Source organism: Camelina sativa, chromosome 10 (assembly GCF_030686135.1).
Source record: "Camelina sativa cultivar CO46 ecotype springtype chromosome 10, ASM3068613v1".
Classification (NCBI taxonomy): domain Eukaryota; kingdom Viridiplantae; phylum Streptophyta; class Magnoliopsida; order Brassicales; family Brassicaceae; genus Camelina; species Camelina sativa.
The window spans coordinates 5,439,224-5,454,817 of record NC_141889.1 but is presented as its reverse complement, the minus strand read 5'-3'; the positions used below and the strand labels follow the sequence as shown (position 1 = coordinate 5,454,817).

Genomic DNA, 15,594 nt, shown 5'->3' with positions numbered 1-15,594 from the left:
CAATGGTTATCACGTTGCCCTTCTTGAAATAGAAAAATAATTCAGTGGTCCTAAAATGGAAAAGCCCAAAAATACGAAATAATCTAGCTTCGTGTTTTTCAAAGACGTGGCTTAATTATAATCTGTCTATAACGGATGGTCCATAAAGAAATTGTATTAAATTGGTCTATGCACGAATTTATTCTTCGGCCAAATGAGGTTATCGGTTGTGAAATGGACCTGTGCAACTCACTCACTTTTATGTATATGCTTATAACTATTCAAAACCGAATACTTTATTATCCTCTATTTGACACCCCAGTTTGAGAGACTTGCGTAGAGGTTTAAAAGAATTGATTTGGTCACCTATATCACTAAAGTGCACTTATCTTTTCGGTCAAGGGTCCTGATAGAACTCCAGAGTTAAGCGTGCTTGAGCTGGAGTAGTATTAGGATGGGTTACCTTTCGGGAAGTGATTGTTGAACTGTGCAAGTGAGGACAAAATACAGAGAAAAATCATGTGGTGATTTGTAGAGATGGTAACAAGTCTTTAAAGCCTCCCAGACGTAGCAAACCGGCCGTCGAATATTGATAGGCTCACGGGCCTAGTGAGAGGTCGTGAGGCCCATTAAGAAAAGTGGACCCATGTACTGGGATTGGACATAGAACCCACTGAGAGATGGCGGTCGGGATGTTAAACTCTATCTCACTGCTCACATATTATACACCCAAAACATATGATGATATGAAACATGGGTTTTTAAATCGATATTAATATATCACGTACTATAACTTTTTTACGTGGTTTTTTTGGGTATGCGGTAAAATTAGTTAACAATTAAGCTTAAAAAAAATAACAGAACTTAAGAGAATAACGTTGTGTGAATATATATGGCCAAAGGTCTAAAGCAATTAAAGAAGGCAAACTACTTGAGTTGAGGAGACGTAAAGGGAATTCAAACTAGGAAGAGTGGTGGTAATTATCGTTGGAAGACCAAGACTCTTCAAAACATTATTGGATTAAGGTGTCATCATTATTGTATAGTGCGTTGTACCATCGCCAAAACTCGTGATATTCGATCACAGATTAAAGACAAGATCCATCATTTTCTCTCTTTCTCCCCCTTAAATCTCGTAGTTTTCCAAAACAAATCAAAAGTGTGATTGTTGCTTTTCCTATTTGAAATGAAATGAAAGTAATCTAACAAAATCTACTGTTGGATCATGTTCTCCCGACCAACCAAATTTGACCTTGTCTACATACACACACACGCACGCGGCTTAACAAACGTACATGTAGAAGCATCACTATAGAAACAAAAGATTGTCCATTTTCAATCTAGGGTTGGGATCATAGGTTTTTAGGTTTTCAGTTTAACAAATTTTATAGATCTATATACAGTAAAATCATAGGATATTATAATAAACGTTCAACAGAAAAAAAAAAAAAAAACACAGTAGATCCTCGTCACTTCACACATACATAGATCGAGCTGTGCACTCATAACATTGATTCAATCCAGAAGAGTCTATGCAAAGTTGCTAACTCGAAAAGTCAAGTTAGATCCAGCATCACATGGCCCATGTTTCTCCATCATTTTGACCATCTTAGCATTTCAGTTGACTTGGAGAGTGACCATTGTTTCTTTCTTTTCAAGTGAACAATAACACTTATTTACTGTAAATTATATCTCACACATGTCGTCTTGTCACAGTGTTCATTTCTCTCTTTGCTTCTACAAATCCTTATAATTACCAATCCCATAATATCGTTTTTATTCACAAATCCAAAAACATGAAAGAACAATAACATTTTTTGGTTAAAGAAAAATGTTTTATTGTCTTATTCTGCTTCTATGTCTCTCCTCTACGTATCTAAGTCTATCTCTAAACCAAGATGCCACCATTCTCCGGCAAGCCAAACTGGGCTTATCCGACCCGGCCCAGTCCCTTTCTTCTTGGTCCAACAACGACGTCACGCCGTGTAAATGGAACGGCGTCAAGTGCGACGCCTTGTCATCCGTCGTCTCCGTCAATCTCTCTAGCTTCTTGCTCGTCGGTCCTTTCCCATCCATCATCTGTCGTCTTCCTTCCCTAACCTTCCTCTCTCTCTACGACAACTCCATCAACGGTTCTCTCTCCGGCGATGACTTCACGGCGTGTCGTAATCTCGAACATCTCGATTTGTCGGAGAATCTCTTGGTCGGATCCATCCCAATGTCACTCCCTTTCAATCTCCCGAACCTCAAGTTACTCGATATCTCCGGTAACAACTTATCAGACACGATTCCGGAGACCTTCGGAGAGTTTCAAAAGCTAGAGTCTTTAAACCTCGCCGGTAATCTCCTCTCCGGTACAATCCCTCCCACACTCGGTAACGTCTCGACTCTCAAAGAACTCAAACTCGCTTACAATCTGTTTTCTCCGAGTCTCATCCCGAGTCAACTCGGAAACCTCAAAGAGCTCCAAATCCTCTGGCTCGCCGGCTGCAACCTCATCGGTCCGGTGCCTCCAGATCTATCAAAATTGACTCGTTTGGTTAACTTGGATTTGACATTCAATAAACTCACCGGATCAATCCCAAGTTGGATCACAGAGCTAAACACCGTCGAGCAGATCGAACTATTCAACAACTCATTCTCAGGCGAGTTACCGGAAGCTATGGGTAACATGACGTCGCTAAAAAGATTCGACGCGTCGACGAACATGCTGAGAGGGAAGATACCTGACGGCTTGAATCTGTTAAACCTCGAGTCACTCAACCTCTTCGAGAACATGCTCGAAGGTCCCTTACCGGAGAGCATAACTCGCTCCAAAACCTTGTACGAACTCAAGCTCTTCAACAATAGACTCACCGGAACGTTACCGACTCAACTCGGCGCTGACTCGCCGTTACAGTACATAGACGTTTCATACAATCAATTCTCCGGCGAGTTACCGGCGAATCTCTGCGGCGGAGGGAAGCTTGAGTATCTTATTCTTATAGACAATTCGTTCACCGGAGAAATCTCGCAAAGTTTAGGAAAATGCAAGAGCTTGACTCGGGTTCGATTAAGTAACAACAAGCTCTCTGGTCACGTACCTGACGAGTTCTGGGGATTGCCTCGTTTGTCACTACTCGAACTCTCTGAGAACTCATTCACCGGAAGTATTCCGAAGACGATCTCCGGCGCGAAGAATCTATCGAATCTGCGAATCTCAAAGAACCGATTTTTAGGTTCAATCCCTGACGAAGTCGGTTCGCTAAAGGGACTGATTGAAATCTCCGGAGCGGAGAATGGTTTCAGCGGTGTGATTCCAAGTAGCTTGGTGAAATTGAAGCAACTGAGTAGGCTTGATCTCAGTAAGAATCAACTCTCCGGCGAGATTCCTAGAGGGATTCGTGGTTCGAAGAATCTAAATGAGCTTAATTTGGCTAATAATCATCTCTCCGGTGAGATCCCTAAAGAAGTCGGAATCTTGCCGGTTCTTAACTATCTTGATCTCTCAAGTAATCAATTTTCCGGTGAGATTCCGGTGGAACTGCAGAATCTGAAGCTAAACGTTCTCAATCTGTCGTATAATCGTCTCACCGGTAACATTCCTCCTCTGTACGGGAATAAAATCTACGCGCATGACTTCATTGGAAACCCTGGTTTGTGCGTTGACGTTGACGGTCTTTGTAGGAAGATCACACGGTCTAGAAACATTGGCTACGTTTGGATTCTCCTATTGATTTTCACACTTGCGGGTTTGGTTCTTGTTGTTGGGATCGTTATGTTCGTTGCGAAGTGTCAAAAGCTCAGAGCTTTGAAGAGTTCTAGACTCGCAGTGTCTAAATGGAGATCCTTTCACAAGCTTCGTTTCAGCGAGCACGAGATCGTTGATTGTCTTAACGAACGGAATGTAATTGGGTTTGGATCCTCTGGCAAAGTTTATAAAGTGGAGCTTAGTGGTGGAGAAGTTGTAGCTGTGAAGAAACTTAACAAAGCTGCTACTAAAGGAGGAGATGAATATAGTTGTTCTTTGAATAGAGATGTTTTTGCTGTGGAGGTTGAAACGTTGGGAACGATTAGGCATAAGAGTATTGTGCGTTTGTGGTGTTGTTGCAGCTCTGGTGATTGTAAGTTGTTGGTGTACGAGTATATGCCTAATGGGAGCTTAGCTGATGTGTTGCATAGTGACCGCAAAGGCAGGGTATTGTTGGGTTGGTCAGAGCGGTTAAGAATCGCTGTGGACGCTGCTGAGGGATTATCATACTTGCACCATGATTGTGTTCCTCCGATCGTGCACCGCGACGTGAAGTCGAGTAATATATTGCTAGATGGAAAATACAGGGCCAAAGTCGCTGATTTTGGGATTGCCAAAATTGGTCAGTTGAGTGGTTCCAAAACGCCAGACGCTATGTCTGGGATCGCTGGTTCATGCGGGTACATTGCACCAGGTATTCACCAAAACAATACCATCTGAACTGAATGATACATTCTTTTAACAGTCGAACTTATATTCGGAGTTCTAAATTTCGCAGAGTATGTATACACACTTCGGGTGAATGAAAAGAGCGATATCTACAGCTTCGGTGTGGTGCTTTTGGAACTGGTTACAGGGAAACAACCAACAGATCCATTACTTGGAGACAAAGATTTGGGGAAATGGGTGTGCACTACACTTGACCATTGCGGTTTAGAACCCGTGATCGATCCTAAACTCGATATCAAGTTCAAAGAAGAGATTAGCAAAGTCATTCACATTGCTCTTCTTTGTACAAGTCCTCTCCCTCTAAACCGACCTTCCATGAGGAAAGTTGTGATCATGCTCCAAGAGGTATCTGGTGCTGTTTCTTGTAGTAGTCCAAACGCGTCTAAACGCTCTAAGAGCAGTGGGAAACTCTCGCCATACTACACAGAAGACTTGAACAGCGTTTGAGCATTCCAACATGGGCCGAGTTTGCGTTGGGCCGGGGATAACGGTATGCTAGGCGAATTGTAAGATATCAAGAAACAGAAAAGTAGAGCTTTCTAATTAGGTGATAGCTCTTGATAATGCTTACTAATAAAGCTACTATAGTTGATTTATTATTACTAAGATTGGATATTAATTATCCAAATTAACGAAATGTTTGGAAACTACAGTATGTTGGTTTGTCCACCCAATAGTCAACCTTTCATTAAGTCATATTCGGGCCCGTAACCGCATTAATTTGTAAAAGGATATGCCATTATAAATTTCTTTAATTACAAACTATTTTTATAAAGCTAAAGTAACTGATAATGCCATTACAAATGATAAATACTAAATATCCAAGCATAGACAAACACATGTCAGTAATGTGATTGGTTTTCTTGATTGTCACCTTGCTGCGCTTTCTATCCATCCATGAAAACAACAAGCTAACCACAAAAAAATTCCCAACGGACATAGAAGCGTAACATTTTTACGTAGTTTTTGTTTAGTTTGATGGTTAGAATAGGTAGTATAACATGTGTTTACAATGGGAGATCAAAAAAACAAAAACAAAAACAGACGACAAAGAGAAAAAAAATAAATAAAGGTTGAGGTTCCTTGTTATGCATGATAAGTCTACGTGAAGAAATAGAATAATGACTCGCTTTTAAACTTTTTTTTTTCTTTTTTATCAATATTAAAATAGCTTCTTATTTTTATATATTCATTCTCGATATATTATATTACGTACAATTTTTTCGCAACTGAAAGTGCTATGGCACTAAAAATTTGTATTTCAAGGAATATAATTTTCTTGCAATTTTTGAGATTGTTATCGTGATAATTATTTTTGACAAATAAGATTTTCAAAATTAAATAAAAAAGTATGCGGATATATCGCTTCCAACTTTATCCTAGAATATTTTTTCACAAAAGTTGAAACATCCAATAATATTTAAAAGGGAAATATGAAACCAACTACTACAATAAAAGTATACTTACTTCTTCACGACTTAACACTATATTAGATGCGTACACTGCCCATCAGAAACTAATATGATAATATCAATAGACAATAGTTTAATGTTTTTGTAAACGTATATATATATATATATATATAAGTATATGATTTCAGTAAACTGTATATACTGATGGAGACGTTGAGACAAGAAAATATGTATACACAGATGTGTAAATTATAAGTATAAGGTTATGTAATAATATCTTTACATACACTCTAGGGTGACATTGGACCTTAACTTCTCTTTCTTATGTTTTGTACTTTTGTTCTACCATATCACGTCTGAGCACCCTCACAGACCAGCAACAACATGTCAACACCTTGCCTCAAACCCACGCCATCTCATACTCACTTTTGGATCCTAAATATCAGTAAATTACCAAATTAATATATTGAATATATTTATAAAGATTGGCGCACACACAAAATACGACCAAAGGTAGAACAATGTCATTGTCAAAAAAAAAAAAACAAGGAACCTCACATATATATTCTCTCACAATATTTTATTTTTCATATTATTTTTTTTGTTTGATCAGTCGTCTTTGTCTATTTCTCTCTCCCACACCATACATGCGATGTAGAAGCCAAACAAAACTTAAAACCCAAGCAATCTCTTTTTCTTTCTTTTCTTATTCTGATCATCCATTCATTGATTATTAAGATTATCACATTGCAGTTTTAGAAAGAAACTTAAGTCTATATAATATAATGCTAACTCTAGAAGTTACAAAGTCTGTAATTTCTATATGCATACTTGTAACAAAAACAAGAAGAAGAAAACTTCCAATAGCTTATCAGTGTTACATATACGTAAATGTAAAGGTTTAAAAGTTTTACATTTATATATTAACACTTCACTTTCAAGTTGAGTAGTAGGTGTACCTCTTTCTCTCATTGTTACTTAGCATGTATGTTTCTACATACTTATTAAACAAATCTAAGTCTTTATATAATTATTTCTTACTATATGTAGTGTATGGTACATTTGTACACAATATAAAATGAGGCTTAAATAATATATATATATATATATATATTTTTTTTTATTTGATCAAAAAAAAAAAAAAATACCTCATCTCTCTCTCTCATGGATAGTACAAAGTTAAAATCAAGTGCAATAAAGGAGAATTAACTCAACTTAAAAATTGATGAACAAGAATTCAATTCCTTCCTCCTTCTCAAGATAACCTCAAAGAGTTCTTCTTAGGAAACAACATATATGCTTTATCTTTAACTCTTTTTCCCTCCTCTCTTCCTCTCTCCCTCTCTCATGCCTTTGTTTATTCTGACGTAGTTGTGAGCAGTGAAAGAAGAGGAGAAGAGAGATATGCACAAGAGGAACCTTGGAGACATAAAACAACATGACTTGGTGCAATGACCGTAGCGATGTTCAGACCGTTGAAAGAATCATTCCCTCCCCGACGTCGGCTGAGTCTCCGAGAGCCTCATTACCGGTGTCAAGCCACAAAACTTGTCCTTCTTGTGGCCATAACTTCAAGTTTCATGAACAGGTTCTTGTTTCTCTCAATAGCTACATCAAGTTTCTACATTTAGAAACTGTTCGATCATTTATATTAGTTGATCATGATTCATGAGTACTTAAAACCCCGATTTATGTAGGCGGGGATCCATGACTTGCCGGGACTACCCGCTGGAGTGAAATTTGATCCGACGGATCAAGAGGTACTGGAGCATCTTGAAGGAAAGGTAAAAGACGACGCAAGAAAGCTTCATCCTCTCATAGATGAGTTTATCCGTACCATCGATGGTGAAAACGGCATCTGTTATACCCATCCTGAGAAATTGCCAGGTGATTCTATGTTGTTCAATCATCAATTAATTTGTTATTTAAATGAGCATATAATTATATTTTTCATTTTCATATAATCTAAATAAATTATCTGACATGGAAAAAGAACATATAACTTTTATGATACTTTTTAAAAATTGATTACATATCTTTTTTTTATGTATATGTAGCATATACACTTAAATGTTATAATATCTATAAATTTAGTGTCATCCATTTGAATGTTATGAAACATAAAATCATTAACATTGTAATTACGGTTGATGATCAAAATTTGTTATTATATTTCCACTAGCTAGTAATGGTTAGTAAAAATTTCAAAAATGTTGAAATCATTTATATATATATATATATATATATATTTTTTTTTTTTTTATGTTGAAATCATATTTCATAAAATGGTCAAATAGAAGAAAATGTAGCTAATCCAATTATTAAATTTAATTAAGTTTGATGAATGCTATATATATATATATATATATATATATAGGAGTGAACAAGGACGGGACGGTCCGTCATTTCTTCCACCGACCGTCGAAAGCATACACGACGGGAACAAGAAAACGACGTAAAGTCCACACTGATTCCGAAGTCGGTGGCGAGACACGGTGGCACAAAACCGGCAAAACACGGCCAGTTCTCGCCGGAGGAAGAGTGAGAGGCTACAAGAAAATCCTAGTGCTCTACACAAACTACGGCAAACAAAAAAAGCCCGAGAAGACTAATTGGGTAATGCATCAATATCATCTTGGTATCAACGAGGAAGAGAAAGAAGGCGAGCTCGTTGTCTCCAAAGTCTTTTACCAGACTCAACCACGCCAATGTGGTGGCTCAGTAGCTGCAGCAGCCACCGCTAAAGACCGACCTTACCTCCACGGTATCGGTGGAGGTGGTGGCCGCCACCTTCATTACCATCTTCATCATAACAATGGTAACGTCAAGAGCAACGGCGGTGGAGGAGGAACCGCCGGAGCCGGTGAGTATTATCACAATATTCCGGCTCTTATCTCGTTTAATCAGACCGGGGTACAGAACCATTTGGTTCATGACTCTCAACCTTTTATCCCTTAAAAAAAGAAAAATCAATTTTATATCGACGGTCGTAAAATAAGAGAAAGGGTATATAATCTAAGCATTATACTTTCATACTACTACAACATACATACATTGAAAATAACTTAAATTTACTGTGCAAACTTATATACGTAACTTGTCTTTTCTTTTGTCATAAAACATTTTTCTCACCCTTTTTATTGCTTTGTACAATTTAAATTCCTTGGACGATAACGAAAAAAAAAATGTACAAAGATCTCCCTTGTCTTTTGGTACATTAATTCATTTTGATATCTTGTCGGCAGAGATATGCATGTGGGGTGTACTAATTAGCGCCAACATACTTTGGACGTGGTCTAATTGCTCAATTAGCTTAACATCTGCAAGATCATTTTTATAGAAAAATTAAAGGCTTCGATAATATACCATTTTTCTTCGTTCGCACAATATTGCCATTTAACTCCAAATGCAAATCTCATAGAATTTTTACTCCCCAAACGATAAGTTTATTACAATTAACTCAATCAGCAAACAGTTTTTTTTTTCTTTTTCTTTGGAAGACCAATTTTCATTCACCTTGAGATATAGATCACAAGAACAACCTTAAAAAAGTGTTTAGTAATACATATCAGGCTTTTGTTCGAAAGGATCTGAGGAATTGAAAAGACGACATGAACCACATAGGATTTTACTTAAGCCTCTCTACTTCTTTGCATCCACATCCAAATTCATCCCTTGTAGGTTAAGCAACAGATCGTCTGAGCTCAAGTACACTTTGTTCGCCGAGTTAGCTATGGTCTGCGCAATCTCTCTTGCAGCCTCGATCTTCCTGAGCGTTATGAAAGCCTGGTTGTTTGCAATTGCTTGACCAATGAGCTGAGCACTCTTGGCTTCTCCCTACACAAGCCATGACGAGTTTGTCATACAACAATTTCGGTCTCAGATTTTAGATAAGTGGAAATGTAGAGAAATTATCTTTACCTGGGCACGGATAACTGCACTTCTCTTGTCTTGTTCAGCCTTCTCGACGATGAACTTTGCCCGCTCGGCCTCTTGAGCTGCCACCTGCTTTGCTTCAATGGCAGCCGTGAACTCCTTCCCGAATGTCAAAGTCGTGATGGACACATCATCAAGCGCGACGTTGAAGTTTGCTGCTCGTGCAGTCAGAATCTTCCTGATCTCCCTACTGACCGCCTAAGAGTAACACGAAAAATATCTTTGATAACTTCACTAAGAAAGAGTAAAAGAGGATCACATATTTACAATCACTTGTATACCTCTCTCTGAGTAATAAGCTGGCTTGCATTGTACTGAGCAACCACAGCTTTCAAAGTCTCGTGGATTATAGAAGGCAGAACTCTCTCGCTGTAGTTCTCACCAAGGCTCCTGTAGATTGTAGGTAGCTGGTCTGCCATGGGACGCGTGAGAACCCTAAGCCCAATTTTCACCTGAAAGTTTCAAAACCCACAAACTTAAGGCTTACGAAGTTGTGTGTCGACATTACACCACAGTGGCATATATGCAAATCATATAATGGTTGAAAAGGACTTCACATTCTCTAAATCCTACAAAACAAAACTGACTGAAAATGGGAGGAGTTGAACTGTTGAAGCAGAGTACCATCTGAAGATCGCGGCTTCCGGATGTACTCTCAACAAGGTAGGGTCGAGCGCGAACGTCATAGATGACCGGCCTTTCGAACCAAGGCACCATAAGGTGTGTACCTTCAGGGTAAACCTGTGTAATGAAAAGGTTACTAACTACATTCTTGTGAATTAAGAAGACTGTTATTATGCTCAATGGGAACAACAGAACAACAAGATTTCATGAATGATAACCAAACATGGACAACAAATCAGCCCTGGGGATTAATAGACCACAGATCAACCTAGAAAATTTCATCCAAATGTCACAAACCGCAAAAGAACTCATCAGGAAAATACATTCGCTACAAAGCTAAAAGACCCAATTTGAAGAAAAAGTGACAAACCTTATCTTTAATACCGACTAAACGATTGAACATGATGGCACGATGTCCTCCATCAACATTGTAGAGACTGTGTGTGGCACCATAGAGACCAAGCCCACCGATAATCCCAACCTTAAGCAACGCAGAAATGGCACCACCACCTGGCAGCTTCGGAACTTTGACGTTGAGATTCATCCTTCTTTCTGTGACAATCCCCCCAATATTTATTAACAAATCAAAATCAATATCCAGGTGTGGAGAAACAGAATAAACAAACATGCACTGAAAAATTCTGACTCAGATCTACTCACTTATGCAACTTTAAACTCTCTATCATCCAAATAACAAAATCAAGTCAGATTAAGCACACGAAAACATAAAAGATAGCAAATTTAACGAACCCACATGCTCAAAAATACTTCTAAGTTCTAACCAAACAGTGATACTCGCATCTTTGGCATAATCATAAACAACAAGTGATTAAGAACTTCGAATAAAAAAAACTCTCTCTCACCCACCTCCAAAATTCACTTGTTCATTAAAATTTTAACATGAATCGATTGTTACACAACCATTAAAACAAAATATACAAGCGAAATGGCGAGGAGCTTACCTGGAAAACTTTGCTACTGGAGAAAGGGGAAGATCGTGAGAAAGGGGGTTTAGGGTTTAAGCTCTCTCGCTTTCTATTGGAGAAATGTGGACGGTGTCACATTTTTTTTTTTTTTTTTGTGGGAAAAAACCTTTGGGCTTACGTTATAGTCCATTAGATACTTTAGATGGGCTTAACGGTGAATAATAATACTTTATTGGGCTTGGTTTTGATAAGCCCATGTAGAGAATATTAGACACTTGTCATCGCGGCTAAACATGCAACCGAACAGTTGTCGAGTCAAGTCCGCAGCAGATACAACGGATCAAACACGCCTAGTGTCGCCGCGTCTCTCTCATGTGTCACCTTGTTTCCCTCTTGTCTCTATATTTCTTTCACTAAGTTCTTTTATTTTGTTTATAAAATAATATTTTGGCTGTATCTCTACTACGCTCTTCGATCACATCGCCAAAAATAATTAATAATACTTGTGGACACCGGTGATGTAACGATGTGTTAATTGTAAAAATTAGATTTTCTTCTCCCGTTTAAGTTCAATTACATATCATGGTTAAGCCATTCTAAGACGATGATCAAAGATAAATCCAGTAGAGTTTCTAATTTGTACGGATGGATAACGAAGCGAAAAATGAGATAGATACATTTGAATTTGTCGTGTTTTGGCATATGCGGAGAGTGAGCTACGCGCATGAACGTCAAGAGACACTTGCTCGAGCTCACAGACTGACGTGTAAAAAACATAGACTCATGACCCCATGCAAACCCAATCTTAGGTGGCACAAACAATTGAGCTCACTCGACAATATATAAACTCCTGCTAAGTCCCGTTCTCTTCATCCATCATCTCTCACAACAAACAAAAAGAAAATGGTTAAGCTCAGCAATCTCCTCGTTGCAACATTCGGGGTTCTCCTCGTCCTTAACGGCTGCCTTGCGAGGCAATCTCTTGGGGTTCCTCCTCAGCTACAGAACGAGTGTAACCTTGATAACCTAGACGTTCTTGAAGCCACCGAAACTATCAAAAGTGAGGCCGGTCAGATCGAGTACTGGGATCACAACCACCCTCACCTCCGATGTGCTGGTGTTTCCGTAGCTCGTTATGTAATTGAACAAGGCGGTCTCTACTTGCCCACCTTCTTCACTTCCCCAAAAATCTCCTACGTTGTTCAAGGTCTATATATCAATCTCTCCATACATATTACCCCTTCTAATCAAATATGTATATATCACAGTTTTATTAATGAACATACAATTGTTTCACTGTACGATAACTCTTTTCTTTCTGTATATAAAATTATTTTATATTATAGGAAGAGGTATTAGCGGAAGAGTGGTCCCTGGATGTGCGGAGACCTTCATGGACTCGCAGCCCATGCAAGGCGAGCAACAAGGACAACAAGGACGAAGACAAGAACAACCATGGCAAGGACAGGGACAACAAGGACAAGGGCAACAAGGACAGCAGCAACAACAAGGGTTCCGTGACATGCACCAGAAGGTAGAACATGTTCGACAGGGAGACGTCTTTGCCATCACTCCAGGCTCTGCCCACTGGATCTACAACTCCGGAGAACAGCCACTTGTCATCATCGCTCTTCTAGACATCGCCAACTACCAAAACCAACTTGACCGCAACCCTAGAGTAATCATATATAAACATGACGCACATTCAGTTTTAGAAGATCTATACCGTGTCAGATTAACTAATATTTAATTGTTGATTCTATGTTATAGGTGTTCCGTTTGGCCGGAAACAACCAACAGGGTGGCTTTGGCGGTTCGCAGCAACAGCAAGAACAGAAAAACATGTGGAGCGGCTTCGACGCACAGATCATAGCTCAGGCATTGAAAATCGACGTTCAGTTGGCTCAGGAGCTTCAGAACCAACAAGACAGCCGTGGAAACATCGTTCGTGTAAAGGGACCTTTCCAGGTCGTGAGGCCGCCTTTGAGACAGCCCTACGAGAGCGAAGAGAGGAGACGCCCACGTGGCCCACAAGACAACGGCCTTGAGGAGACTATCTGCAGCATGAGGTCCCACGAGAACATTGACGACCCTGCTCGTGCTGACGTGTACAAGCCCAACATTGGTCGTGTTACCAGCGTCAACAGCTATACCTTGCCCATCTTGCAGTACATCAGGCTCAGCGCCACACGTGGCCATATCCAGGGTGTAAGTACTACATTTTTCTTTTATTATAAATTTAGAGATATCAACCTTTTTTACCAAAAACATAAACTAGGCATAGTATACAAATTTAAAATTTAATTTATTTTTAGTAGATAGTTGTAGAGAGATTGAAATCCAAATATCCAAACATATCCTATCCATACACATAATTTTAAAAATCAATATAATTTATCTAATCTATTATACTAATTACATGGTTAATAATTTCGTTAGAATTTTTTTTATTAATTTATTTTCTTTAGCAAAACGTAATAAAATCGTAGGCTACCGATGAATGATCACATGTTCTTATTACATGTTGCAGAATACGATGGTGCTTCCAAAATACAACATGAACGCAAACGAGATCTTGTACTGCACTGGAGGACAAGGAAGGATCCAAGTTGTGAACGACAACGGACAGAATGTGTTGGACCAGCAGGTGCAGAAGGGACAGCTCGTGGTCATTCCACAAGGGTTCGCATACGTCGTCCAGTCCCACGGAAACAACTTCGAGTGGATCTCTTTCAAGACTAATGAAAACGCGATGATCAGCACTTTGGCAGGTCGAACCTCGCTATTGAGGGGATTGCCGCTAGCGGTCATATCAAATGGCTTCCAGGTGTCTCCTGAGGAAGCTAGGAGGATCAAGTTTAACACCCTTGAGACCACCTTAACTCGATCCGCCGGTAGGCAACAACAGTATATCGAGGAGATCGTCGAGGCTTAAATGAGTCGTTTTTCTTTTTCCTAATAAAAGTATGGTCAGTTTGTAATCATGTCCCCCACTGCCTTTAGCGTTTGTGTAAACTGTGTGTCTGCGGCACTTACTTGTAATAACACTTCTTTTCATAAATAAATGAAAGGTTCTAGTTGCATATACAATGTTGCGCCAGTTTTTTTCAGAAAAGTAATGATGGATTTTGACACTTCAAGATTCCTCTCTCTTTATTTTTTTTAGCTTCTAAAGCTGAGCTAGTCTCTTCATTTCAAAATACTTTTTGTGTTCAAACAGTTTTTTGACACAAATTTTAATTTTGAATATATGTTTTCTTCTTGGTCAAAATATTAAACAGTTTGGATAAGGTTAAAATTTTAAATCGTAATAAGATAACTAATTACTGAAGAAATAGAAGATAGTTTGGAAGAGATTCTTTTTAGCTAAACTCAAGTACAAAATTTACGGCTACACGTTATTTACTAGCAACCTAATTTATTAACAAAACTAAGAGCAGCACCAACCTAATATATTAATTTAAATTATAGTTATTTATTTAAATTTAAAAATTTTAGAATTTCTTTTTAATTATATACAGACACCTATTAAAATGTTTTTAATGAAAAGATATTTCTACTCACTTTCTTCTTTCAATAATATTTTAATAAGAGTATCTAAGACCATCTACATCAGAGCAACGTTCATCTGTTGCTCAAAATAGTATATTTAATTATTTGTTTTTAATTTTATTATATATTTAAATAATAAATTTAGAAAAAAAAAGTTAACTTATTACAAATTGACATATGTTTGAGAACCGATTTTTACGGTGTTGAGGAAAGAAATGTTTCTCAACTTTTGTGTTTTTTTATTATTACTTTTTAATTTTTAATTGGAAAACTGCCGCTTCAGATACCCTAATAATTTAGGACAACTCCACTGATGGTTCTTTTGTCGTTGCTTTACCAAAATTTTAATAAATAAAAAATAGAAAATATTAAAAAGAAAGAAGAGAGAAAGAGAAATCGTTTTTCAGAATGAGAAGAAATTTTTATAGTATTTATACACCTGGATATTTTTCATTAGTTTATAATTATTTCAATTAAAATATTCTTATTTTTATTTTTTTGAACAACGATCGTGACTTCTACCGTTGGCGGTGATTGTCTTATATAATATTGATGGAAGTACTCTAAAAACATCTCAATCAGTTAGATATTCTTTTAGTAAAAGAAATATTTTTATTTTAATATTATTAGGACTCTTTTCTCGATAATACTGCTCCTATCTTTGATTGAACTTTTTTATTTTTTTTGTAAATCTAAAAATACTATA

The 15,594-nt window shown here is 37.9% G+C and overlaps 4 protein-coding genes across 4 annotated transcripts; 3 read left to right on the top strand and 1 right to left on the bottom strand.

The window, feature by feature from the left end:
* Positions 1–1,140: 1,140 nt before the first annotated feature.
* Positions 1,141–5,213, top strand: LOC104722041 (receptor-like protein kinase 5). The gene is made up of 2 exons (XM_087469621.1): positions 1,141–4,403; positions 4,488–5,213. The coding sequence occupies exons 1-2, from the start codon at positions 1,811–1,813 to the stop codon at positions 4,883–4,885; spliced, it is 2,991 nt and encodes a 996-aa protein (XP_087325747.1). The 5' UTR covers positions 1,141–1,810; the 3' UTR covers positions 4,886–5,213.
* A 1,678-nt stretch (positions 5,214–6,891) lies between these two features.
* Positions 6,892–9,094, top strand: LOC104717353 (NAC domain-containing protein 73). Its single transcript, XM_010434907.3, has 3 exons — positions 6,892–7,438; positions 7,548–7,737; positions 8,228–9,094. The coding sequence occupies exons 1-3, from the start codon at positions 7,289–7,291 to the stop codon at positions 8,806–8,808; spliced, it is 921 nt and encodes a 306-aa protein (XP_010433209.1). The 5' UTR covers positions 6,892–7,288; the 3' UTR covers positions 8,809–9,094.
* A 398-nt stretch (positions 9,095–9,492) lies between these two features.
* LOC104717352 (prohibitin-1, mitochondrial) lies at positions 9,493–10,954 on the bottom strand. Its single transcript, XM_010434906.3, has 5 exons — positions 10,781–10,954; positions 10,411–10,527; positions 10,068–10,238; positions 9,772–9,984; positions 9,493–9,687 (listed from the first exon to the last, which is right to left on the bottom strand). Exons 1-5 carry the CDS (start codon positions 10,952–10,954, stop codon positions 9,493–9,495), a joined length of 870 nt encoding a protein of 289 aa, XP_010433208.2.
* Positions 10,955–11,473: 519 nt separating this feature from the next.
* On the top strand, positions 11,474–14,421 carry LOC104717351 (12S seed storage protein CRC). The gene is made up of 4 exons (XM_010434905.3): positions 11,474–12,543; positions 12,683–13,014; positions 13,107–13,544; positions 13,867–14,421. The coding sequence occupies exons 1-4, from the start codon at positions 12,240–12,242 to the stop codon at positions 14,269–14,271; spliced, it is 1,479 nt and encodes a 492-aa protein (XP_010433207.2). The 5' UTR covers positions 11,474–12,239; the 3' UTR covers positions 14,272–14,421.
* Positions 14,422–15,594: the final 1,173 nt, after the last annotated feature.

Excerpts from the sequence above, each read along its gene's own strand:
- LOC104717353 (XM_010434907.3), top strand. The coding sequence starts at position 7,289 with ATGACTTGGTGCAATGACCGTAGCGATGTTCAGACCGTTGAAAGAATC. Across the intron at positions 7,439-7,547 it reads ACTTCAAGTTTCATGAACAG|GCGGGGATCCATGACTTGCC; the intron begins GTTCTTGTTTCT and ends CGATTTATGTAG. Across the intron at positions 7,738-8,227 it reads CCATCCTGAGAAATTGCCAG|GAGTGAACAAGGACGGGACG; the intron begins GTGATTCTATGT and ends ATATATATATAG.
- LOC104717352 (XM_010434906.3), bottom strand. The coding sequence starts at position 10,954 with ATGAATCTCAACGTCAAAGTTCCGAAGCTGCCAGGTGGTGGTGCCATT. Across the intron at positions 10,239-10,410 it reads GAAGCCGCGATCTTCAGATG|GTGAAAATTGGGCTTAGGGT; the intron begins GTACTCTGCTTC and ends TGAAACTTTCAG. Across the intron at positions 9,688-9,771 it reads GTGCAGTTATCCGTGCCCAG|GGAGAAGCCAAGAGTGCTCA; the intron begins GTAAAGATAATT and ends TGGCTTGTGTAG.
- LOC104717351 (XM_010434905.3), top strand. The coding sequence starts at position 12,240 with ATGGTTAAGCTCAGCAATCTCCTCGTTGCAACATTCGGGGTTCTCCTC. Across the intron at positions 12,544-12,682 it reads AATCTCCTACGTTGTTCAAG|GAAGAGGTATTAGCGGAAGA; the intron begins GTCTATATATCA and ends TTTATATTATAG. Across the intron at positions 13,015-13,106 it reads AACTTGACCGCAACCCTAGA|GTGTTCCGTTTGGCCGGAAA; the intron begins GTAATCATATAT and ends TCTATGTTATAG.
- LOC104722041 (XM_087469621.1), top strand. The coding sequence starts at position 1,811 with ATGTTTTATTGTCTTATTCTGCTTCTATGTCTCTCCTCTACGTATCTA. Across the intron at positions 4,404-4,487 it reads ATGCGGGTACATTGCACCAG|AGTATGTATACACACTTCGG; the intron begins GTATTCACCAAA and ends TAAATTTCGCAG.